General features: G+C 34.9%; 1 protein-coding gene across 6 annotated transcripts; it reads right to left on the reverse strand.

Annotated features, from left to right (window-relative positions):
- Positions 1-7786: 7786 nt before the first annotated feature.
- Positions 7787-26222, reverse strand: LOC149546522 (protein transport protein Sec61 subunit gamma). 6 transcript variants are annotated; one of them, XR_016353743.1, is made up of 5 exons: positions 26001-26220; positions 25188-25285; positions 24968-25083; positions 17497-17552; positions 7787-8108 (listed from the first exon to the last, which is right to left on the reverse strand). XR_016353743.1 is itself a non-coding variant. In XM_089791238.1 (5 exons), the coding sequence occupies exons 3-4, from the start codon at positions 25279-25281 to the stop codon at positions 24968-24970; spliced, it is 210 nt and encodes a 69-aa protein (XP_089647364.1). In that variant the 5' UTR covers positions 25282-25285; positions 25615-25684; positions 26001-26222; the 3' UTR covers positions 7787-8108. The 6 variants fall into 6 exon arrangements, 5 of the variants coding, with proteins under 5 accessions (XP_089647364.1, XP_089647363.1, XP_089647361.1 ...); XM_089791238.1 differs by lacking the exon at positions 17497-17552 and adding an exon at positions 25615-25684 and having other exon boundaries at positions 26001-26222; XM_089791237.1 differs by lacking the exon at positions 17497-17552 and adding an exon at positions 25626-25684 and having other exon boundaries at positions 26001-26221.
- Positions 26223-26885: the final 663 nt, after the last annotated feature.

Genomic DNA, 26885 nt, shown 5'->3' on the forward strand with positions numbered 1-26885 from the left:
GCGATTGACGAAGTCATTAAGCCTTAAAATGTTATTTAAAGATGCTCATCTTTTGGTTAGGAAATGTGACCCTTGTTAGAGGTTTGTTGGCAACTTGAAATTTTCTGGAAACATGTCATTAAGACCAGTAGAGGTTCAAGCACCTTTTCAACAATGGGGAATTTATTTATAAGATAGATAGCAAATAAATCAAGTAGTGGTTATTCATGGATCCTTGTAGCTACTAATTGTTTCACAAAATGGGTAGAGGTCATCCCAACTAGACGAGCAACTAGTAAAGTTGTGAATGATTTTTTGTTGACTAACATAATTACAAGGTTTTGATACCCAGAGAAAATTGTGACAAATAATGCAATGTGTTTCAAATATGATGAATTTATGCAATTTTGTGACAAATATGCTATTACTAAGTTTACTTCATCCCCCTATTATCCTCAAGGAAATGGTCATGCAGAATCCACAAATAAAAATCTATTGAAAATTATCAAAAGGATCTTGGATGGGACTCTAAACTGTTTCTAGCAGTTTGGGCAGATAAGGTGATAGTCAAGAAAGCTATTGGACTAGCACCTTTTGACTTGGTATATGGAATTCAATCAAAGATTGCCTCAAAATAATCTAATGAGCTTATACAAATTTATCCAAGAATATGATGAAGATTTAGTAGATGATATGCAAGAAAAAATAGATGAGCTTTCAGGATTAAATGGGCATCGAAAAGAAGCATATGCAAGAAATGTCAAATTGGAGTTGTAAATGAAACACTTGTTTAACAAAAGAACGGTAGAAAGAAAATTTGAAGAAGATGATATGGTAATATTGTGGATTGTGAGACTTGAAGGCAAGGGAAAACATTGGAAGTTTGATCCAATATGGTTAGTCCTCTATCTAGTTCATGACAGGTGGGGTGAAGATTCATATCATTTGAAAGAGCTTTCTGATGACATTCTTGAACTATCAAGCCATGAAAGTTTTTGAAGAGGTACTCCAGCTAAGAGGTATGATGTTTTCCATGAATAGTAGTTAGGTTTGCAAGATTTGTGTATATTGTGTATAGTGTGTTTCCCTCTGGTTGATTTGTTGGTTTGTTGGTGTTTTAGTTTTAGTGCTCTCCAATCTTGTCAAGTATGTAGTCTTCTCTAACCAAAAATTTGAGTCCTTGCATGAATATAGAATATTCCTCATCTGCAAATAGAGCCACTATTAGCCCCTTTTAGAAGTTGTTCTTTTACTAAACCTGGATTTGAAAAACTTGTTTGCAACGATCTCATTTTCAAAAGTTTTAGGGCAAGAAATAGTTGTCGAAAATCCTAAGTAGCAAAGAAGTATGTATATCCTTGTTTTATTTTCAAACCTTTCATGTTAGGCTTTTATTTTCATAAAGGGTCATCTTATCAAAAGCATTATAACCTAATCTTTTCATGTTTTATTATATCCCTTTGTCACGAGAATTAATTAAATCATATCCTTTTAGACTCAATGTCTTGATGGTTTTTGCCTATGGTGGACCCTTGATGCTAGTTATTTTTATAACCATCAAATCTAAGTTGAATCAAATATCATCGCATTGTCATTGAAAGAAGAGTGATTTTTGAACATAGCAACAATGTGACGTGAGGACACGTCTCCAATGGGGCCATAAAAATGCAGTCATCGAATGTTGATGAGAGCTGTCAGATTTCAATCAAATCAAGGGTAGTTGTGATGTCATTGAAAGAAGATGAGTGAAATTTACTTATAGCGACATAGTGATGGTAAGATATGTGTACGTAGTGGGACCCTGAACGATCATGGACTTCAGAAAGAAGATATCACCAATGATTAGCAGGTGTCATAATCTGATTTAATCACAACTAGGAGTATAATTATTTTGAAGATTTGTTTAAGCTGCTAATTTGGTTAAAGATCAACGAATATCACTTTGTCGCACAGGAAAGGTGCTCAGTGTTTAAACAATGCAACAAAGTGAGAACACAACACGTGTCCGAAGTGGGCCATACCTTATGGTGAAGGTGTTGTTTCTCACATCGTTGATCTTGCCTAGATCAATGGTTGTCTCATTATCGGCATGAAAGATACATGATGTTTATGAAATGCGAGAAAGCAATATGTCGCCACATGTTGTGGTGGGCCAGCTATGCAATGTTCTCAAATAAAACTAAGGTCGGTGATGAAGAAACAATTCTACAAGCATCACATTATTGCCAGGGAAAGTAGAAAGGTTTTTAACGAAAGTGAACGCGACATGGTGCCACATGTCCTGGTGGGCCATAAGAAGAAAAGAAAACATGATTTCTCTCAACCATTAGATCAAAAGATAATAAATGGTCATTGCATTGTCATTATAGGAAGGTGCACAATGTTTAAAAATGCAACAATGCGACTAGATGTCACTTGTCTTGGATGGGCCAACTATTAAGCAAAACACTGAAAGAAATAAGTTTAATTTGTATCATCTGATGCAAAATAGATCTACAGCTATCACTTTGTCGCTATTGAAACACGTAAGGTTTTTAGCAATAATGACAAAGCAATAAGATGTCACGTGTCCATGGTTTTTTGACCAGTACATCAAGGATTTATAAGATGAGGTGTTTTCTAGCTGGCAACGTATAATTGGTCTACTGCCACATCATGTAGAAAGATGATTCAATGATGAAATTCAATTGCAGCCGTTAGATGTGTTACGAATCAACGATATATTTTCAAATTCATTTGCAATGCATGCATACCCATTCTCTGTAAAATATTAGTAGTGAATTAAGTTTCATCGCGTGGGTGTAATCCAAAAATATAATACATGCATCACATTCTATTCTGCAAAATAATGATTGAATACCAAAGCATAGTGAAAGGAGCAAAGAATTTAGTGCCAGGAGATTGTGAATTGTTATGACGAAGAAATAGAAAAAATATTTTGCTAGTTTTGTTAGATTTGACAAATATTTTGCATCAAAGATGAGGGCACTATTAGCAGAGGACAATCGTCAAATTCCCAAACCCCTGTTGGAATTAATTGGGCCAAAAGAGTATGCCATGGGGTTAAAGTTAAGTCCCAATTGGCGAGACATTATCCCTTACCATCTGTCTACTATTTGCAGTGTCTATAGTTTTCAAGGTAGACCCCATGTATTACCCTACCAATTTCCTCTCCATGTAGATGTTAAGTTTTTTTGGCAAATTTGGGGAATGGAGGAAAGAGAATTGGTGGGAAGGTCAAGGGGAACAATTTTCCCTAGTTTTACTGTAGCCCACTAATTTGTGATAACAAAGGGTGGTTGGAACTTTGATTTTTTTTTTTGGATAAATATCAAATGACCTAGTCACACCTTAGATTTGCAGACCCTTAGGCTTTCTACAAAATGTTCAGAGAAAGGACTAAGGCTAGGAGCTATAGTCATAGTTTCTATTACCCTGAGGATGTCATAAGAAATTAATTATCTTTGCAAGAACAAGAGGTGAAAAAGGAAAGATGGTGAGTTTTAGTAAAGATGTGAAATTTATAAATGCTCTTGATAAAGATTATGATTCATTAAAGGATGCAAAGTTTTGGGATGACAAAATTAGTAATTTAATATCACATTTCACTAAGATCATACAAGTTTTGAATTAAAAGAAGGAATCCTTAACAAATGCATTTCCAAATCAAGCAAAAGAGGTAATGAAGAAGCTCGTAGGTAAATTTATTAACCCAGGACAATATACCCTCCAAAGCAGAACTGGATATACAGTGGCTAGGAACATGGATGCACATCTTGTGCTCGTATACCAAAGGCAATATTCTGAAACCCCCCCCTCAGAGTCGTTTGCAAAGAGAGAAAAATTAGAAGTGGCAACCTCATCAAGGGTTGAGGAGTATTCACCTTCCCAAGCTCCCAAGTGTTTTGATAGTGAAAATACAATGAGGGAGCAATTGAGATAGATGGAAGGCTAGGATGATGTTCTGATAACAACAGCTGAATTGGTAGCATGTGTACCCTTGAGGTAGAATTGGCCATCAGGATTCATTGCCTAGGATCATTTTATGGTTTGATTATTCGTATGTGGATCATTCATTATCTTCCATGCAAGTGGGAGTGGAAGCTTGACTAAGTGACCACACGATGGAGAGGTAGTGTCTTCTTACCATTTAGGTCCCCCTCATATTTGCAAATGTTGGATGTTCATTGATGCAATTGCACCATTATCATTCTTATCTTATCTTGGAGACTTCTATTCAGTTGATGTAGATATGTTATAGTTGTGTCTATTCGCACATACTACACAACATTTGCAGTGGAAAATTTAATAAAGATAAATATTCTTTTATCTCTGTAACACTCCATGGCTTATTTGGAACAAGATTACTTGAATCCCCAAATTTTAGATTGGTAGTCATCTTTTACAGATAGTGGTTCTCTTGAAGACTATATTACAAGCTCTTTGCCTGTGTTTTGTACATATTCTCCACTCCATCAATGTGAGAGATTTTGATGCTCTTTCTCGTCAATTTCTATGGGTTAGCAATTTTCTCTCTTTTAAGTGGAGATAAGTAAAATAAGATCTTGTCTGGAAATGAGGCATGTTGGTGACCTTGGTCTTCAATCCATTTCTCTAGTTGGCAAGACCTTGATGACAAATTTGTATTAGAGGTGTTGCAACAATCAAAATGTAGACTAGGCCAAGACTCTTACCTTAAAGTACTTTGTTGGAGCTGATTGCTAAGATATGTCGAATCTTGGCTTGTTGGGTATGGAATCTTATATCTACAACACTTTTAAAAAGGAGCACAATCATTAAGGATGGTCTTTTCTGGATATGTAATAGAGATTGTAAAAATTCTCTCAGGACTTGTTAGTGGCCTCTGGGTGGCTTTGTTGAGAACCATACTATATTGGCTAATATCTTAATGGTTAGGTTATGCAATTCCCTTAAAGGGGGAGAGAGAGAGAGAGAGAGACTCGAAGTCCCAACCCACAAGGAAAGTATCCAGTAGTTGACAATTATATAAGCTAGATAGGAAACTACATTAGCCAACAAAAGTGCCCTATGTAGAAGGTATCAAACAACTTTTCTTGGCCAAGTGTGATTTTTTCTTATCTTTGGTTGCTCAAAGGAAATGTCCTACCTAGAAGAATCTTCACAAGAGAGGCTTTCATGGACTTCCCATTATTTCATTTATCTAACTACTAATGAATGTACCTCCCTTTTTTTTCCGAGTCCTTTCTCTAGTGAGACATGGCATAGGTGGTGGGAGGCACTACAATGTGTATGTATTCATGCCACCTCCTAAATTGGATTTTGGTAAAGTATGGGCACACCTCCAATGAAGACCTCTTGTCTTCAAGGGGCTTGGGCTATTAGATGTCCATTTATTATCTAGAATCTTTGGTTTTGAAAGAAATCAAAGCATAGGATTTTTCGCAACTCCAAATTGGGTAGCTCTCAATTATGGTAATAGATAGTCATAAGGCTTTAGGAGACTATTTTGCAATGTGTGGTATGTTTGAAAATGTTGATACTAATGATAACGCTATTGTAAGAAATTTGAACTTAGCCTCTTGGGTTGCAATTATGGAAAAAGACCCCAACATGTTAAGCAAAGCATCTATACAGATGAGAGGTGAATACCTCCTTCTTTTGGTGTCTTGAGGATTAATACAGATGGATCCTCTCGTGAGAATCTAGGGCATGTTGATATTATTGATAGAGGTAAAGGTGATGGTGGTGGTGTTTTCTTCTTTGTTTATAAAGAACAACACTAATAATTTGATGGAGGCTCATGCTACTAAAATTGCAGTTGAGATTGTGACTCGGATTCTCATATGGTTGTGGATATGTTGTATAGATAGAATTCGGATGATGTTAGTCAGCAACCAACCTCTGTGGTCAAACAAATCTTAAGATTAGTTCTTCGATTTTGTCTCCTTTTCGTATACCCAAGAGAGTGGAGATTGGTTGTGTTTGGCGAGGTGAGCTTCTGAGAATGTTGATGGTTGAGATATTGGAGGGAGTGAAGGATTATCTCCTAATTATGTTGAGGCTTACGAGAAGCTAATGTCAAAGGACAAGAATATGTGCCATTGTTGTTGCTAATTTGTAATGAAGTTTATGTTCCTATATCAGTGGACCCGAGGTCTTTCTTTATATCACTGCTCTTTGATTGAATAAATATTTACCACTTTTTCCAAAAAGAACAAATTTTCAAAGATAACACATTTCATTCCTTGTAAGAATACATGATATTATATACATTGTTGACCTATTTCCAAACAACTTATTAAGTAGCATGGCTCGTTCCAACATATAATTTCAAACCACGATACCAGGCTAATAATTTACCTCTAATAGTACATTATATAAAAAGTTGAAAACACAAGTAAATTTTAAAACATATTAGTAAAGAGAAACTTAGGATTCTTTGAAATGCTTAATAGATGCTAAGCCAAAAATTTGAGATGTATTTTCACCAAAGTATGGTTTCCAAAACTTAATAAATAGAAAGATAAGAAAAACAACATTTGGTATATTGATCAGATACAACCTATGGTTATAGAAAAGCTCAAAGACGTCATCACAAAACACAAGAAAAGTATTGAAGCAAAAGAATTCTCGAGATACATAGAAATAGCGCACACTCTTGAGTACAAAAACCCATGGAGATCATTATCAAAAACAAAGGATAATCAAATGAAAAGCAAAGATATGAGAACTTTTCCTTAGGATGAAGCCATGGTGTACAATAAAAAAACATTTCCAATAGGCACATACCACAAATATTGCACATTGCATCTGTATTAGAAACAAAGAATGTCAATCAAACAACATAATAGAAAGTTACTCTTAAGGAATAAATACCACGTCAATGGAAGATTCATCCAGATTTCATGTGTTGAGGTGGATCATCCCTAAAGCATTAAATTGCTATATAAAAGCATCTTGGATAATTAAAACCTCTTAGAACTTGTATTTTTTTATAATTAAAAAGTATAGCTCATCAAATGGAGTTCATACTTGGCAAAGAACCTAATTGTTATCAAGAAATGGAGTGAATTGCATCAGGCAATTAAAAAAATGCATAATGAGTTGACATGAAAGTTAACATTCTTCAAATAGAAGAACAAACAATCACCTATCGACGTAGCAATAAAAGCAACCACCATAATTGACAAGGAGTGAATCAAAACAATTATTGAGGTGTCTGATTTGGTAACGAGAGGAGCGACCTCAACCATCAAAGGAATAAACAGTCTCAAGGGAGAAAGGAAAGGTCCAGAATCTTGCCAAAGAGAAGACGTGAAGAAGTTCCCTAAATTCGTTGAGAAAATTAACTTCCCATTAGGGGAAAAATCATTTGGTGAGAGCGACAGGATCAATAGAACTATAAAAGAAATATCAATGTGTTCAGAAAAAATTCAAGAATCCCCTGTATGCTGTCTTCTTTTGTAGACTTTAACGCTTGCTGCTTTTTATAACCCCAGTTTATCATTCTGCTGGATTTAGGCAACCTAGTTATAGGTAGGAAGTGGTTTGCCATCGAAAAGTTCAATTTTTAAGTAAATAAAACAATAACCCTTGTGAGTACAAGAGGTTTCAGGCATGCATGGGCCTATATCAGGTACCTAAAAGTTGTTTGTGGATGACCTCCATCAAGAAAAATACATGCTTACATCTCATCACCAGATATCTTAATTGAGCTAACTATATTAAATGCAAGAAATTCATATGAATAACAGGGATTATTGGCACTAGCTAATTCAATCATGTAGATACTCATATTCTATATTAAGTAAATATGCCCAATATCTAATTAGCGATTATTAACATCATTATTCTTGAAATAAAATAAACAAGTGAAAACTCTACATGAAAGAAACTCAACTTGCTGATGCCAAAAAAGGACCATCATAAAGGGATTATTTTTCCTTCTATATCACTCATGAATTCTAAAATCTTCATATGAAGTATTTTCAAAATCCATATGAAGACAACCTTCTGACAAGTATAAAATTACTGTTTATCAATAGAATACAAGGAGAAAACAGAAATCTGGCGTCGCAAACAACATGAATCAATTTTCTCCAATCATGCATGTATACGCCAGTCCCCATAATTGTTTCTTAAATTCCCTGCAAATAATATAAAATAACAAGAATTCAGTTCCAGCATGAAATAAAATATGCTTCGTATATAAACTTAAAATGTTAAATATAATACAAAAATGAAAGAGGGCTTTGATTCCAAAAGAGAAAAAACAAATAGAATTAGTATTGCATTACTATCAGTATTTTGTGATGCATCCTGTTTTTTATCCCATATCTCGGAATGGAAATGTCATGGTGATGGCAAGGCAGGAAAAGCCCCCGCCAATCCACCCCCTTCAAGACAGCATCACCATGGGAGTACATCCCCAAGAAAGGAGACTTAAGGGCTTCCCTGGGAATGTTCCACTCTGAAGCAACCAAAATATCTGTTATTTATGTTCATACTATTTTTGGATTATCTTGCTGTAAAACGAATTTGAAAAAGACATCACATTGGAGAGCGCTCAAATTTCCTTCTAATTGTATCGATTTGTTGGAACTAGAGTTTAATATCAACAAGGGCTATTTCAGTAGTATCAGAGTCTAATTCATGCCAGCCAATGGGTATTGTTGATGACAGAGAGAAAGAAAGCATTGATACTTGCAGGGGGAAAAGAGGCAAAAAGAGCAACATTAAAAGAGGGGGCACATGTGCTTGATTAAAATCCATTAAAATCATGGTGGTGATAAATCTGAAAAAGATAGCAGCAAAGGTAGTCCTGCTAATGGAGGGAGATCTGTTGTGAATGATGAGAATGATAATTTTAGGGGAGATAAGTCTCAGCCAAGACGTTCAGGGTTAAGTTTTTGACAAACAAAGAAGCTAGTGAAGTGAGGATCAACCAAGTCAGATCAAAAAATGGACCGTCTTCATGTGGAATACCAAGCCTGAAATGAAGCAGTTAAGAATGATAAGTCCTTTACTGAATACTGTGGTCTAAAAACAAAAGTGGGTATGAGAGGAATGAGGAGGAGAGGAAAGCTATTCATCACCACTTGGGAAAAACTACCCTGTCCAACTATTATTATGTAAGTAGCACCAGAGCCAGAGCATGGTTGCTGAAACACTCAGTCGCAGGGTACCACTTCAACAGCAAGAAGACAGCTCCACCTATGCAGATTAAAAAGGCCTTCCAAAGGAGCTCAATACTCCTAAAGATACCTACAGAAAAGAACAAGCCAAAAGATGCAAGAAGGAACGAATTGAGGAGAAAAGGGTTGTGTTTTACATTCAAGGAACCATTGCAGCATGGGCATACTGGCTTGGGGAAAGGACAGGTACATTATATCAAAGTTATTTCTGATGAAGATGCTAATATAATGAGTTGGGTTCTGAAAATGAAGCAGAAAGGCATGAAGACTCCACAGAAGAGACACTTGCTGCCCTCGTAGGGCAGTCGCACTATAGTGTGTTCCACATTAAAGGGATCTTGAAAGGACAGAAGGTAGTTATACATATTGATAGTAGAGCCACTTACAACTAAATTAATGAGGAAGTAATAAGGAGGATATAACTGCATACAGTTTCAATTGAAGGATTTGAAATTAAGATAGCCAATGGGACTATTCTCTCTTGCACTCAGAAGGTACCTCTATGAATTAACAATGGGAGACCATAAATTGCAGGATGACTTCTATGTGATTGATATAGATACGGAAGTAAAATCTTGGGCTGTCAATGAATGTATGCAGTTGACAAATATAAGATCAAATTATCAGTATAATACGGACAGTGGCTGACAATTCTAGGTATGCTAGCATGATTTTGTGTTGCGGGATGAGTGTAGACATTATATCTATGGTCACCATACTTTGTGTTGCTTTGGATGAATTGCAGTAGATTTAGTGAAGACTGGTTGCAGACCAGTGGGGCAAAAAATTATTCCAGAGGTAGTTGCAGTATTTTGGATGTTACTTGATGGCAAGTTGGACTCAATGTTTGTGAGACTAGAAGATGTTAGAAGACTTGTGCACATATGTTCGGATTTGTGGATCATTTGATCCATGCTGGAATGGTTGCTAGTGTGTAACGTGCGATAGATTATCCTGGCAGCCAACTGGATGGTGTAGCCTGATGATCTTTTGGCAAGTGTAAATTATGGGCTCTTGTGTGTGGATTAACATTTGTAATGTTTGAATAATTAATTAAGAAGGCGTGTATGCCTAAGTGTGGTCCTATTTATTTAATTGTGCATTAGAGAACTCCTAAGAGGCTACCAAATTGCTTGTTTGTAATTGGTGTATGTGAACCTTGATGTTGCAATATCAGAGCAGAGCTTAAAGATTGTCAGATGCTTTGGAAAGAAGCATGTGTGGAATCTATCATTCCTAGTGGACTTCAAAGGAACTGTAGAGGCAAGTGTGTTGCTATTTAGTCTATTCAGGCTTATTGGATTCGTTATCTAGAAGGAGGTTTAACTTTCATCTTTTGGGCAGTGTGCTCATGTAGTGAGCCTTTTTGTTCTCATCACTCCTAACAGGGTTGTGAACCTTTTAGCATGGGTTCAAATCTTTTAACAGGGATCGGTCCTTTAACAGGGACAATTGGACTAAATGCATTATTATTGACTCCTAACAGGGTCAGATCTTTTAACAGGGAATTTATATATTAGTACAATATCTAGTGGGTACCATCGTCACCGGGGTTTTTCCCTCTGATCAAGGCTTTGCCTCGAGAAGAAATCATCATGTTATGGTATTGGCTTTCTTGTTATTGTGCATTGCTATCTTGTTGGTGCTAAAGTTTTATATTTCATTGTAATTATCCACGACTGATTCAAGGATATTTTATTATTTTGGTAGCCCTCAAAGAAAACTCACCATGTGCTCATAATCAACAAAAGCTTGAGATGGGTGGCTTAGTATATTACAGTCATCCATTAAGGGGAGTGGGGTAGAAAAGTTGAAACCACCTTTCTATGGATGTTACCCTAGAGTAAGGAAGGTGGGGCAGGTTGCCTTAAAAAGGTCCTTGGTCAGAAGATTGCACCTTCAAAAGAATGGCCACCACTTGATTATGAAAGCAAATTAATATTAGAACTGGAAACAATATTGAATGTAAGGGAGAAGAGGTTAAGAAACAAGCCGAGTCCAGAATATTTAATAAAGTGTAAGGGACTACCACCAAAAGATGCCACATGGAAAGGGATAGCACTCTTTCATTCCATCTTGATAATGCTTGACGTCAAGCAATTAAAGGATGGGAGAACTACAATAATCCCAAATTGTAAAGGCTGATTGTCCAGTCAGCCAAGGCAGTGCTTCTAAGCAACCTTCTTTGTGTCTTTGTTAACATAATTACTATAATTTATTAAGCTCGAGTAAACTCAAACCCAAGACCTCTTGGATATCAGACTCACAATTTACCGTTGTGTTGCAGGAATATTTAATAAAAGGCAAGAGTCTGCAACACAACGGTAAATAGTGAGTCTCTTGTCCAAGAGGTCTTGGGTTCGAGTTTACTCGAGCTTAATAAATTATTATAATATTAAATCACACCACATAATAATTAATCTTGGCTTTGGCCTATTAGCAATCAAAAAAATAATATTTAATAAAAAAGTAAATTTGGTTATAAATATATTTAGTATTTAATTTAACAAATAAAGTTAATAGGCCATGACGGACTCATAGAAACATACGTTTTTATCACTAGCCACCTTGGTGATTTGTGGAATCGCAAACTTGATGAGATTATTAAGTGTGTAGCACCCTACTTTTGCTATGATTTCATCTGGGCATACCATTTGTCTTGTTACGGGCAAAAGGAAGCTGGAAATGCATGAGGCTCAGAATCAAAATTTCTGAAACTTGCCTTTGCCTTCGTCTCCGACAGGGCTCAGACAAGAATCGATAGCTCTGGAAAGGGGGAAAGTTGCAATCAACTCCAGACAGACAGAAATGTTACAGGGAGGCTAAGAAATAATTAATCGCAGAAATACAGGGCTGTACAAGACTTCAGGCCTGCAAATTCCAACACGAGCCCTATCAGGTGTTGCCTTGAATCTATGAAAATACCTCTGCAGCTGGACATATGGTTATAAGGAGATAATGTGGCCCTCGGAAGCCTGACAGAAATTGTATGGTATCATCGTGAATGGTATGTTGGGATTTCTTTAATCGACAAGTTTTCTGATGGTTCAAGCTTTTCCTGTTACAAACAATACATTCCCTGGGATCATTCTGATATCCGAATAAACTTGAGATAGGTTGTTGTTATCTGAATAACAAAGCCTTGGAGTATTGATCTTAAAATGCTACTCTGTATTCATGTCAATTTTAGATCCGGAAAAAATTGTAAGTAGGTGTTATATTGTTTATTCAAAACTGTTATTAACTTATTTATGTTGATACTATTGCTGTAGTAATTTCCGGTAAAACGAGTTCTGGGAAGTCATTACATTGGAGAGTGCTTGAATTTCCTACTAACTGTGTAAACTTGAATTTAATATTGACAAAGCATATTTCATTTTACAAACCTCAGTGGAGATCACCAAGTCACATTTGTTAGTGCAGGTTCCCACATACAAGTTAGAAATTATTACAATATTAGATTATATTTTCTCTCTCTTCCATATTTTTCTAGTTGTCACTCTTTTTGTAATGTTTCTATAAACTCCTGATCGTTATGGAAACTTTCTTTTCCTCTCTTCAGAATGTTTCTATCTCTTTGTTCGTTACAAAAACATTCTTCTATATACTTGTATATATAGATCATTTATGATATTTGTTTAATAACACATTCATTATTTTACCATAGTATGGCATCAAAGCAAATTCTTGGCCTCTTTGAAAAAAATTTATTTCTTTTTTGAAATTAGTAGTTCAAAATTTTCAAAATAATTGCCCAAGTGTGTTCAAAATTTGCATCATTTTTTCCTCCAAACCCAACTAGGGATTCAGCATCCAATTTGTTTTTTGCAATTTCCTTTGTGCAAAATCACAAGTCATTATTGCAAGAGCCTACAACACAATGGTAAATTGTGAGCCTCTTACCGATGAGGTCCTGGGTTCAAATCTACTCCAGCTTAATAAATAATAATAATTAATTGCAACAGATAAGAATAATTAATCTTGGTTTCAGTCTCCTACCAATCAAAAAACAAAATTGCAGGTCAATAAAATCACATTTTTTCCTCAAAATTGTGGACATCTTCCTCTTGTTGCAGACACGTCTATAACTTCTGATAACATTTTTTTTTGTTTCTTGTCAACGGCTTTGGCACTTTTTGGTCTTCTGCAAACTTTTCTTATTTGCCCACAATCTCTTTTTTTGTGATGCTTCTCTAGCCTTGCTCGCGATTTTTGCCTCCATCTTTTGCATTCTTCAGCTAACACGACTCCCTGCTTAGATTAAAATCTGTCCTTTTTTCAAATCTACCCTCTATTCAAGAACTCTGCAAATCTTTTCAGGTTTCTTAATCTGGCTAGGGTTTTTTTGAAAACCCTCGATTCCCATGATGGATTAATAAATTTTTTGCATATTACTGGTGGATTTTTGTAGATCTCAATTGGATTAGTCTCGTTATTTTTTTATGCATTGTTTTCTGTGCCTCGATTTTTGACCCAACGGAATCAAAATTTGATAGCAAATTTCTAGGTCTTATGTCAATCTACCTCGAAGTTTTTTGATATTCACATTCTTCCATTGAAAAACATGTCATGGCATCTCTCACCAATCATCTCTTGGAAGACAGTCAGCATTTCAATGCAAAGAACTACAACACCTAGAAGCAAAATATGATGATGATCTTCAAGTATTGTCACCTTTAGGCACTTGTTTTGGGTACCAATACTCGTCCTACCACTGCTGATGCCACTCGAGAAGTTTGATGAGCATAATCGTGAAGCAATTATGCTTATTAAGCTTTTAGTTACTGATGATCAGCTGCTTCAAGAGCCGTTTGGCAACACAACTTCAAAGATTTGGACAACATTAAATGATCTCCACCAAACATCAGATTAAAGCAGAGCCTCCTTTCTAAAGAATTGGCTATTCTCTATTATTATGGATGAGCACATATCCTTACAGGAAAATCTTTTGAAGATTAAGGACATTAGAGATCGGCTTGAGGCTATTGGCCATACAATGTAGGTAGAGGATATGGTGGTCATTACTCTGAAAAGTCTACCATCATCCTATGAGCACTTTATTGAGATGCTCAACATTACTACAACTAATGTTGACCTCAAATTTCCAGATTTGTGTGCCAAACTTCTGCAGCAAAACCATTGGAAACAACAATTCAGCAGCGACACTCCTCCATCCTCCTCTAAACAAGCATTTTCAGCCCATTCCTTTAACAAGGATAAAGACCCATCTCAGTCATCTGCTCAATCTCAAAATAGTTCAAAGGAGAAGCAAATCCGGTGCAACTATTGCCACAATTTTGGTCATGTGATCCAAGAATGCAAGACTTGCATTGCTTCTGATCAACGGAAGCAAGGAGGTTCTTAGCAACATGCCAAGATTGCAAAACATGCAGACCTCTCTAATCAACCTGAGACTGCCTTTTACACTTTCTAAGGACATGCAAATTTCTGTTTTTTGAGGATAGATTAACCATTAAGGGAGGGTATTACAATATTAGATAGTTTCTATTTCTCTCTCTTCTGTCTTTTTCTAATGGTCACTCTTTTTGTAATGTTTCCATAAACTCCTTCTATTCGTTACGGAAACTTTCTCTCTTCAGAATGTTTCTATTTCTCTCTTTGTTCATTATAGAAACATTTTTGTGTATACTTGTATATATAGATCATTTATGATCTCAGTTTAATAACACATTCATTATTTTACCATAATAGAAACACCTTTTTATTTATTTGTTTTCCTTGCATATTGGTGTATTCTGCTATATGTCTGCTTTTTCCTATGATTCTGGAATGATGTAACATCTTGAGATGTGCCTCAATCAAATTATCAGCATGTAGATAAAAACATTGCCCCTACTGTTTGTATGTTCAATAATATGTATGGTGTACTACTTTGACCAAGTGTTCTAGAATCCTATGAACTTCAAGTTGTTTTCATCCATGTTGAACCAAATAATTGGTACCCTTATTGTGTAGTTTTCATCTTTCTTCAGACATGTCTTTGTGTGCAAATAATTTTAGGAGCAATATAAAATATCAAAGTGATCAAAACCCCCCTCATCATGTTGACACAAAAACATGGATTCCATTGATTGGCTTGGCCTTTTTCTTGCACCATGATTGTTTGCTTCCCCTCACTATATCTTGTTTACTTTTACCTTGATATGTTTTCCTTTTTCTTGCTATCAAAATATCTTTTCCTTACTCGTGTTGCTCATAAAACATTAGAAATATAAAAAAATTACAATCTAGCTGACACTATCGTCTTTTCAAAACTCTTTCCCCTTTGAGTGGCAAATCTTATAGAAGAGCTATTTTTAAGTCGTGCTTCGTAAACAAAAATATTTCATTACATTGAGCATTATATACTAAATAAATTGAATTTTCTGAATTTCACGAATACTTGTGAGTGTTTTGTGCTCAGGAGGTAGATAACAAACAAGTGGTTATAGCATTTACTTACCAGGCTTACTGACTCTTTGAAAAGAAAATATACCAATTCCTGCCTATAGGAGGTTGATAACAAAGTAACAAAAAGCTGTTTATAGCCTTTTCTTCCCAGATTTCTGTCTCTTTAAAAAGGAAATATTCCTATTCAGGGATCACGGAGGTGAATAACAAACCACTGGCTATGGCTCTAAGATGAAGATCTTGGGAGTGCTCTCACCTCTAATTTGAGGTCTCTCCTATACAAAATAGCAATAAAATATAACCCAAACCAATATGGGGGCATATGATGAAGCAATGCGGATCTTTTTTCATTTCAGTGTTTTCTATTCTGTCTTTTAGCTTGGATGATGCTGAGGTTGCCCTGATATCCCCGGGACAGTCAACAGGCAAGAGTACATTCCCCGGCCACCCCAATTTTACAGAAACAAGGAGTGGTATCCTCAAAAAAATAGAAAACGAAAAAAAGAGAACATGTGTATGTCTGGGCTGGGTATTTAGGCCCTGGGCTGTCTCAAGAAAGTGATTTTAGGGCATAATTGCATGGACAGGAGTGCTGGGCTTATTTTCCAATGCAACAATGTACCCTCTGAAGCACCTAAAATAAGATACAATTGAATCTTTTCTTTTAAACATATTAATTTGTTTTAGTTTAAGAGTTTGATCAGGTGCTGCAGAGGGGACCAGAAGACTTGAGAAATGTTTTGGATGAACATCTAATATGCAGTGTATCATTTATGTGAAATTCTTAACCTAGTATTTTTAGAAGCATAAACCTTAGCAGATGGTTGCCAATTTTATTCAGCACCATCACTGAAAGAATCAGTGTAGCCTGCATTTATCAAGCTACTGCTTCAGATCCTGTCATGCTTGTGTACTAATACAGCTGGTATTTTGATTATTTTACCTTTATAATATCTCATTAAAAGTAGATGGCATATGGATTGGTCTGTTGGTGGTATCCTTGTAAGAATTTTGGCATGTGTATCATTAAAGACTGCATAATTGCACAAACACTGATTTTATACAGTCCAACTACTGTCAATACCAATACACAAGAAGTCCTTTAATTGTTTTAGAAAGCTCAATAAACCTATATGTGAAACTAAATAAGAGGTTTTAGGATTGAAAGTTACATTGGCAACATTAATGAAGGGGGAAGCTACTGCCTCATCTGCCGCGTAGAGCAACATAAGGAGCAGGAGCCAAACCTGAACATAAGTGGAAAAATAAAAAGTAAACAATGAAAGAAAGAAATTGGAGTGGCATGCAAAAGCTGAAGCCTCAGAAGTGCATTCCATTACAACATCAGGTGTGGAGATATTCTACTCTAAGGGCCAGAAATCTTCTAATCTAATTCACCACAAAATCAAGAGGTGATGCACGATTTGGTAACTCCGAGAAATATTTTATTACCAAAAGAACCAGTTTGATGATCTAGAGGTTGAAATTCCAGAGAACAAAAAGTAAAATTGGCCAAGCACATTTTAGGACAAGAAATATTATCATTAATCAGCCAACTCTTTGGTGATGGATATGGTGATAAATTTTTACTTGAAGGTGGATGAATCATAGATACCATGATTTGGTTTATGAAAGATTTTGTATTGATTACTTAAAGCTGCAGAATGCTCATGTAAATGAGTTTTTAAAATAACTGACTCCATATATAGGCATTTACAACATTCTTCTATATAAATCTTCTCTACAAAGAGTTCAGAATTAATCATAGCCTGCATGTCAGATATTTTATCTAAACATGCAGCATGTCGCTTAAGTTTTTTTCACAGGAACAGTGTTGTAAATGTTCTGAGAATCTTAAACATGATATTGAGACAATAATTCAATGAATTCCAAAGTTCAAGAATTCTGTAGTTAAAAACAGGGGGGATACCTTGGCCAACTTGAGTGAATACATTTAATATGTTTGCTTCTGGGCAGAAAAGCCTTCTACAAAATCAAAAAGGGATACAATTAGAAAAAGGATATAACAAAGACTCTGAAGAATCTGATGATATCATATTTATGCAGCTATATTTCTCATGATGATACTGAGGACATGCTTGCCCATGGAGATATGACTTTGGATACAAAGTCTAAAATGCCGCCAATGCTAACTTGGATATTAGAGTTGTCGAACACTGTTAAGGGACCTTGTCTCAATACACCAATGGGCTACGTTCAAAATCATAAAAAATTGGTGGAATGTTAAGATGGATTATTGATCATTAACCAATGGTCAAAATGCTTGCTTTAGAGGGTCAACCACATCTCCCAGCCAATTGCCTGCTGCTGTTATCTTCCTTCTAGAGTTTTAAGAATTTTATTATTTTGATATTGAACAATAAATCAGTTACCGATTCCTGAAACGAATCTAATTCAAGCATGTGAATCAGATCCGTGGATTCGTGATTTTTTTCCCACTTATGATTTGTATATATATACACGAACACACAAACATTTACACTAAAAAAAATGAGAGAAATATACATAATTCTAAAACTAAATCATTTCAAAATATGACTCTATGATTCTGGCATGAATCTATGGATCAAAGCCATTATGATTCTAAGAAAATTTACTGAAAAGAAAAGAAAAAGAAAAAAAAAATTGGAAGAATCCAGCCACGGAACACGATCAGGATCCAAATCCGGCCTCTAGGGCATGAATCCGGTAACTGAGATGAATAATAAATATCTATCATGACATTCAATTTTGACAAAATGATACTAGTAACTAAAGTAGCATTTTTTGGCAAGAGCCTATAATACAACAGTACATTGTGAGCCTCTTAAGTGGGAGGTCTTGGGTTTGAATCCACTTAAGCTTAATAAATAATATAATAATAATTATTTAAAACACAAAATAATAATTAATCTTGGCTTCGGTCTCTTATCGATCAAAAACAAAACTGAAGTAACATTTTTTATTTTTGGCCTAATATATGATTTCATAGTCAAAACTCAATCCTTGATTTTAGGCTGCAAATATGTATATATTAATAATTTTCCTATGCTTTCTGTACTACAAAACCACAAACCATACTCAAAAAAAGGCTTTTCCATGCCCACATGCACAAACCGATAACTTAGATAAATACTATGTGCTGTATTTACAAAAAAAGGTTTTTAACTTTTTGCTATTTATGGGTCTTTAGCAATTTTACTTTAAATTTCAAAAGTAACTTTTTTTAATTTTATGCACCGAATGGAACATATTACACAGTCAAGAAAGAATGGACATCTCCCTCAAAGTCCCCAACCACCCAAATGTCAAGGCCATAGGTGACACCACCCAAGCCCCCAAGAATTCATCACTCTGAACCACTTAAGACAATGAAGAGGGTATAGATCATCAGGGATGATCTGGTCCTATTAAAACATACCTAGTTACAATTCATCAGTTTATCATGCAGGTGAAATGAAGTAATTATTATCTATTACATAGACAAAAAATAAGTGGCAAAAATGAAAAATCAATATGCACAATACATATAGTAAAGATAGAACATAAGTGGATAGTCAATTAGAAAAATGCAATCACACCATTTTATGGATAAAACAGCTATCCATTGCTCGTATCTCAAAAAATACCTTTTAGTAATCTCCAGTTAGCTTGATTGAGACTTGTTTGCACTCACAGAAATATTAAAAATTCAGATTTTTAACTAAGGGACACAGTTTCAAGTGTTTTTTGCATGAAGGTGTTAATGCAACGCCATGAAGAGTTGTTTAATTATAATGTCCCCATTTTCAGCAAGTTCCTATAGTTAGCCAAGTTAGTTCATCATCAAGAAAGATTGAGGACCTCAATTGTGTGGTTATAGGCTTTACAACAGCGTATGGTGTGTTTTGGCTCCGTTTGAGGGACTTGCTATTTATAGTAAGTCAATATGTTGGTTTCAATGAGCTCAATTGAGTTAGAAGTGTTGGGTGATGCTCTCAATTTTTATTTTGGGCTTCCGGTTTGAGCTCCAAGAATCTTGGAGGGAGCGTCTATTTATAGTAAGTCACCCCGTCAAATTCATTCATCGTCTTTCATCATCAGGATCACTTTGGTTTTGTCAAATTTCAATTTTGATGCCTCTTTGATTGTCTTCACAAGACCGGTGAATTATTATTATTATTCATCTAAATAAGTTGAGATTGTTATTTTTGTTAGTGTTGTTGGTTGGTCACCTCAATATCATAAATCGTTGCAACTAGGATAAAAAGTAATTAAATCATGGGAACAAAAAGCAATGGCCTTACAAGTCAAAATATTAAGTTATGGTGGAAAAGGTCATTTTTGGAGCCAAAAACAATTAATAAATTATATTAATGACACTTTATTATATTTTAATGTTGTGTAAGTGGAGTTCTCTTGGGACACTGGTACCATTTGGAGATTATAAATATGAGGACATTTGATCAGAAAAGCATCTAATTATTTGATTATCTTATTTGCTCTTGTCTTTGTGACATTTATGAGTCTAGAGTTTGCATCCTTGCTGAAGTATAAGGGTTTGGATTGCCTGGTAATTTGCAGCTGAAGTATTGTGAATTATTGTCCGAGGATTAATCTTGCAAATTGTGTTGAGGTAAACAATTTGTCATTCTTCCTACTGTTTTTGCTATGGCTAAGGAGAGATTGGGGTTTGACTGATTTGTGAAGGGATTCACGAGAATTACTATATTAAATTGTGTGCTAGTTAATTTGGAGTTGGTTAAGCCCATATTTATATTTGTTGTGCATTATTTTCTTCCTACACTTTGGGAGTAGCATTTTCCATATCTGTAGTTGCATTTGTTGGTTGAAGAATTAATTTGCTGCTACTAGTATTCATTTTAGAGGGTTCAAGGCATGTCTTACCTGTAAGTTCATGGATTGTAACTTCTAATTTTTCTAGGTATTGGTAATTTAGAGAATAGGGGATATTTTATCAACTAGCTTGGTGGTATTTTGTGAAAATACTCAATATATAAGTTGATATTGAAATCTGGAATTTCAGTTGTATATTCCCTACGTAATATCTAAATTTTTGAGTTGAAATTATTATTGCAATATCTTCTATTTCGTTGCCATATTGTTGTATCAAAAACTGCAAATCTCAAGAACAAAAAAAGAAATCAATTCTTCAACACAGATTGTTTGAGAGCCAACAGGGTTTATTTCAGTAGTATCAGAGCTTACTTGCAAAGTCTTTGACAAAATGTCAAACAACTGAATTATAAAAAAAATTGGTGTTTGACAAAGTTATAACCAATTGGGGTTATTACATTAACACAGTTAATTTGCTTTTGTTTACTATGAATTATATGAATCAAAAATACACACACCCATGCACACGTCATTTGTTTAAGAACCCCAAGTAGTGTTGGAACTAAACTACACGAACATGATTAATTGAGCAAAATGGTGAGTAGTGAACTCAAGCATTGAGTAAGTATTGAAGTGTTGTCATTGATTTCCAACCGGTTAACAAGAGGACTGAAGTGTTACAAATAAGTACAACCACCGGTACACTAGCATACCGGTCTCAACAAAGGAGAAGAAAATGACAAGCCTATGGCAAGTAGATAGTCATGAAGTTTGATGGTCATAGCCTAGAAGTGAAATGACATGTACGCAAAGGGAAGCAGCAGATGCAATAGAAGAACGCAAGGACCTGTGACCATATGTAGACTTCCAGATGGATAGGTTGACCTACATGTATAGGTAGTCACAAGTAGTTTGTGACTATGCTCACTATGCATTTCAAATTTTGAATCCATAGTTTGAGTGGAATAATTTTAGGGGTTTAACCCATGAACTGGCAAAGTGTATTAAGGACACTCAAAATTCATTCTGTTATTGTTGTTGTTGTTGTGACGAGCAGAGATCTGCGGAGGCAGACAAGCACAATGTGTAACAAAAGACCAGTGCTCAAGCATGAAAAGGAGGAAGTGAAAACAGAGCAAGTTCACCAAGTTAAGCCAGATTAGAGGAAGGAGATCAAAGAATCTTCGAGGAGTTTCACAAAGGATCTACAAGGAAAGGTGTGCCACATATATAGATCTAACTTTTAGTTTGCTTTCTTACCATTGCAACTATTGTAAGCTTTTAACAGGGAAAACTTATAATGAGTCTTCAAAATCCTCTAAGGTATCTCTCAGAAGGGTATCTAAATCCTTAGCAAGGTAGCCTTAACAAGTTGTTGTAATCCTAACAGATTCTATACATTACTAACAAGTTGAGTTCTCAAAACAAACTGTTGTAAGTCTTTAACAGGGCACCTTTTTACTTGCATGGAAAGGCTAGTGGGTATGTTATCCCTGTCGTGATTTTCATCCTCACGATGAGGGTTCCAATGTAAAAATAACTGTCATTGATGTATGCATTTTTGTGCAATCTTATATGATTTTATTGTATTATTTTTGTCATTGCTTTAACTCTAAAAGAGTTAGTAGTAAGGTGTGTGTTTAAACTAGCTGCATTAGCCGATAGAATTGGACGTACTAATTCAACCCCTCCCCCCTCTCAGTACCGGTTGGGACCAACAATAAGTTTATATATTATAGCATTGCAACTTGTTGTTTAAACTAGGATGTTTAATCATGTTAAATTGGGACCAACAAAAAGTTCATCTACATCTTAAATTAGGATGTTTAATCATAATGTATTGTGCTCTTTATGAATTGAAGCTTTTTCACTATTTAGAGTTGAGTATTGCAAATGATGAATATAATGAATTGGGTAACATCCCTAGGTGTATTTGAATAGCTGGGGTAGGTTTTGGGAACAGTATATCTCTTAAAGTTTAAATAATCTCCTCTTAAAAAAGTATTCTTTCAAACTTAGGATTATTTGCTTATTTTCTAGCTTTTAGAGGAGAGGAATCTTCACCAAATGATAAATCAACTATCTTTACCTTTAGAAGGCTTTTTTCTTTACCTTGGCCCATTTATGGCCAAGGTTGTGATTATTGACATATTATAAGCTTCACACATTAATTATCATACTGGATGATTCAAAGAAAGCATTTTGGATCAGATTGGATGCAGCCAAGAAAGCAAAGCTTTGGATCCAAATTTAAGCACAGTATAACTCTCTTTAAATTTTGTGCAATCCATAGTTTTATTTAAATGTTAGCCTATATGCTAAGTTACCATATTAGCTGGTCAAGCATGGAATTCGGAAGTCGATTCACTAAACATGTGAATTCAGTTCAAATTTGTATCAAATTCTGTTTTAACCTGGAAAATTCATTGAAAAATGCCACACAGAACCCTGGTCAAATGAGAGGCAAATTTTGACCAACTTTTAAACTGGCTCATCGAGTTGGAACAAATTTGTCTGAACTTTGGATGAAAGTCGGTTTTGTTTTTTATTCTAATTTTTTTATATTGTTTTTCTTTTGTCTTACACGGCATCCCAAGTTAAAACAACGGTCATTTACAACAAAACACGGGCTCACCCACAGAAAAACGGTGGGCATCCACAGAAAAACAGTGGGTATCTACAGAAAAATGCAGGCTCACACGGCTAATATACACTCATACCGCACAATCCAAGTATTGAAGCCCACTTTGACTGGTCACAATAAATCTATGCAAAGCTTGAGAGAATCTAGTAAAGTTTAATGAAACCCAAATTAATTCTAAGAAAAAGAGCTGTCTTTGTTTTTATCTGCCTGGCAGCACACCTGCCATACACAACAATACGAATATCTCGCAACTCCTGATATAAAATATAAGTTCAACTACTATTTTTAGTTTTGTTTACAAATATTATGCTTAATAAATTTCTCTATTAATAAACTTTACAAAGAAATTTGGGATTGAATTCTACTACTCTTTTTATTTTTGTTATCAGATATTATGTTTTTTTATAAAAAATAATAATATTTAGACATATTTAAAATTATTAGAAGTTACATATTTTGAAATAAAATAAACCTAAAAATTATATATAGAATATTAATTATAGTTTACAAAAATGCCATTAAAGGCGTGGTGTGATGGTCAAAATATAGTGTTGGTGGTGAATAAAGTGTTGTTGTCACCACCAACGTTCACATGCACCCTTGAGCATTTTCCTCACAAGCATTATGCCTCTACTAGACCATTAAACTCATAGATAGCCTGAGTTTTTAAAATGAATTATTGATATGGTGGTGTACTTTGACATTTTGTTGTCACTTGAACTAAATCGTTAATATATATGGTAGGGTATTTGCTAAGTTGCTTTAATATTAGCATAGTATTGTATGAACTTATTTGTTGCAGCATACTTTTACACACATATATTTATATATTTTAAAAAGAAATCTTGTGTGGACGAACCCAAAACAAACCCGAACCCAGCCCAAATTTGTTTTGAGCGAATGTTGAACCTGCATCTGAACCAGAATCCAAACCAGTAACTTAGCCTATATGCACAAATTATGGCCTATTACATTCATTCCATATTAGGTGTGCGGTGCTTTTATACACCATGATTCTTCTCAAGTAGTATTTAATTCAAATTAACTATGATTTGTAATTTAAGTATACTCGTATGCTTTGAGTCTGATTTGGCATTAAAAAAAATTGAAAAAGTAAACAAAAGGGTGTTTTTCTGAGTCTAACTCATTCTGTTCAGGTTTCTATGCTGGGAATCAAAGTCATCTGAAGTCTGCCAGGGTTCCTCTGAGAGAATTCCCAGCGAAATTAGGTTTCTGTCACATACTTTTGACAGAATCTGACAAGGACCAGACTTATGAAAGAATTGAAGCAGGGATTCCCAGGCGTAGGAGAGAATCTGGTAACTCAGAATTTTTCTTCTCCTTTATTTCTGATGTCAGCCAAGTATACCATTTGTCCATATGGATTACTCTAAGATCTCATATTGATTGTCAAAGATCTAAACCTAAGTCTAAGATTATTTATTCGCACTACAGACCAAATGGTAATGAGCTCAACATTGGCAAAACAAGGTGGAATGGAAAAACTCACCGAATGCCTCAATAGTAAGCCCTTAAAATTTTGAGCAGAAATAAACAAAATTTATTTTTATAAATAGTCACTAAATACCTGATCAATTTCTATTCATTGGTGATATGACAATTCACTTGTTTAGGATAGTGGCCACGGGATAAATATATTCAACTGAGGGGCTGTAGTTACACAACCAGATAAAGCATAATCTCATAATACCCGGCGACTAATCAATTTAGGCCCTGCCTTGAACAAAAAGTAAGAGGATGGCTAAAGACTCCAAATGATGTCTCCGCTCTATAGGTATGCCCCTAATCGTCCTATGATGCACCCTAACAAAAAGAACATGCGTGTTGACTATCCAAAAGAGAACGAACATGCAAGACCAATGATAAAACCAAAAGTCTTCTCAGAAAACAACATCCTTACCTATCCAGATCCAACAATGATGTTGTTAATCGGAATAAATATCAATTTCACAAAGAACCCAACAAAGCCCATCACAACGAAGCCAATAGCTGTCCTGAATGCCACTTTACTGAACTCTGCAAAGTTAACACATTCGAAGCCCAATAAATATTTTTCCATTTTAAAAACATTAATGTATACAGGTAGACATTAATTTTAAAACAGTGTCACGTCTTCTTACCTTTACGATCTGGCTTGTGACATCTCTTAACGAGTCTGATGCTATCTTTAGCAAACTCCTTCAGGGGCTGTACTACAGTGTCCACAGCCTCCATGTTTCTGCAATTTTTTACATTCAAATGACTCAGAAAAATACAAAACTAGACCATTGTTAAGATTTAATCTTGAAAGTTACAGAAAACTCATGAACAGTTAGTAGGTAATTGAACTGCTGAAACCCCCTCAACAACAAAATTTGTGTTTGCCCACCGAATATTCCCTGAAAGCACTACAGTAGAAGCCTAATCATTATTAAAGCTTGAATATGACCATTAATTTATTATTTATACACGTATACGGAACCGAACTCCACTTTCCCAACAGAATTTTCCTAAATAAAAAGAGTGCCGAATGAAGACAAATCCAGTGACGAAAATTTCTCTATTGACCTTGAACTCACAATTTGAGATGAGACTATTGCAACCAAAAGAGATGGAGACCAAATCAGATAGAGAGCACCTTGCAAAAACAAAAAATTATAAATTTTAGGCTCGAACCCTAGGATCAATCATTAAACCATTGGATCTCATACAATTTCCCCCAAAAAAAAAAAAGCACTCTAGAAGCGCTATAAATAAGAACATGGCTGTATACATTAAAAAATTGACACTATTCGTACCCGATCTACTTATATTTAACCTTGAACAGAATGTAAAATCAAAATACTCTAAAAACTATAACTTCGTAACCCCGATCTCATTGAAAACTATAACCTTCAAAGATATGCAAATTTTTCAATCTAAATATTTCGAATTATATCAGAAAAAGACATTACCAGTAGAATATAGATCTATGGTCAATTATCGCGTTCTAAAAATGTAAAGCCGATCTAATTCCCGATAAAAAGCCACCAAGAAATCCACAATGGCGTCCTGTATGAAACCTGACCTTAAAAGTAGTCTCAGCGGTATAGCTGTTGGAGGATGCTACGGTTTGCTACGTTTTTTAAATAGATGCTTTTTGTCGGCTTCTAATTTTGGGCTGAATAATTCTTTCGACTGAAAATGGTCGGTGATATGAGATCTTTACACGTACAGAGATGCTACTAATTGGATTTAGAGGTTTCGTGATATATTTAGCATAGCTATATTTAGTATAAGTTCATATTTATTTTATTATATACAAAAATTCGTCACAATTTTTGCCAGTTTATTTGAAAGTCGATTGGAAAAAAAAATTAGATATATAAGAAGTATTACAAAGTGGTTAAACTTGTCTTTAGTTATAGTAGATTTTTTAATTAACTAAAAAAATTAGAATTTTTTTTAATATAATTATAGCAATAACATGGTGTCTAATTGCTTGTCTTTAATTATAAGTAGATATAATAATACTAGCACTTGCATCTTTAAAGGGTGCAAGGGTTGTGTCGATGGTCTTGTATACTTTTGATAATGTGCTTGAAGAGTGATTATTTTTCTTATAAGCAAATGTTTTCCCAAACATGTACATATTGATTTCTATATGTGATTAGAGTAGTCACACTTTGTTTGAAGGGTAACATGATCTCTAAGCGAGCTTCCTCTTTTTTCCGAATAATTGTGTATGGATTACTTTTCATTTTGGAGTGTCTATCAAAGGTGAAAGCAAGTCAAATGTGAAGCCCCTCTATTTGATTTCACTCTAGATAGTGTTGTAAAAGTAAGGTCTTGCCTCTCAA

The sequence above is a fragment of the Cupressus sempervirens genome, chromosome 7 (assembly GCF_028749045.1).
Source record: "Cupressus sempervirens isolate cs-2001-9-10 chromosome 7, ASM2874904v1, whole genome shotgun sequence".
NCBI classification, from domain to species: Eukaryota; Viridiplantae; Streptophyta; class Pinopsida; order Cupressales; family Cupressaceae; genus Cupressus; species Cupressus sempervirens.

Coding starts and splice junctions, on each gene's coding strand:
- LOC149546522 (XM_089791238.1), bottom strand. CDS start 25,281: ATGGAGGCTGTGGACACTGTAGTACAGCCCCTGAAGGAGTTTGCTAAA. Junction 25,084..25,187: donor TCACAAGCCAGATCGTAAAG/GTAAGAAGACGT, acceptor TTAACTTTGCAG/AGTTCAGTAAAGTGGCATTC.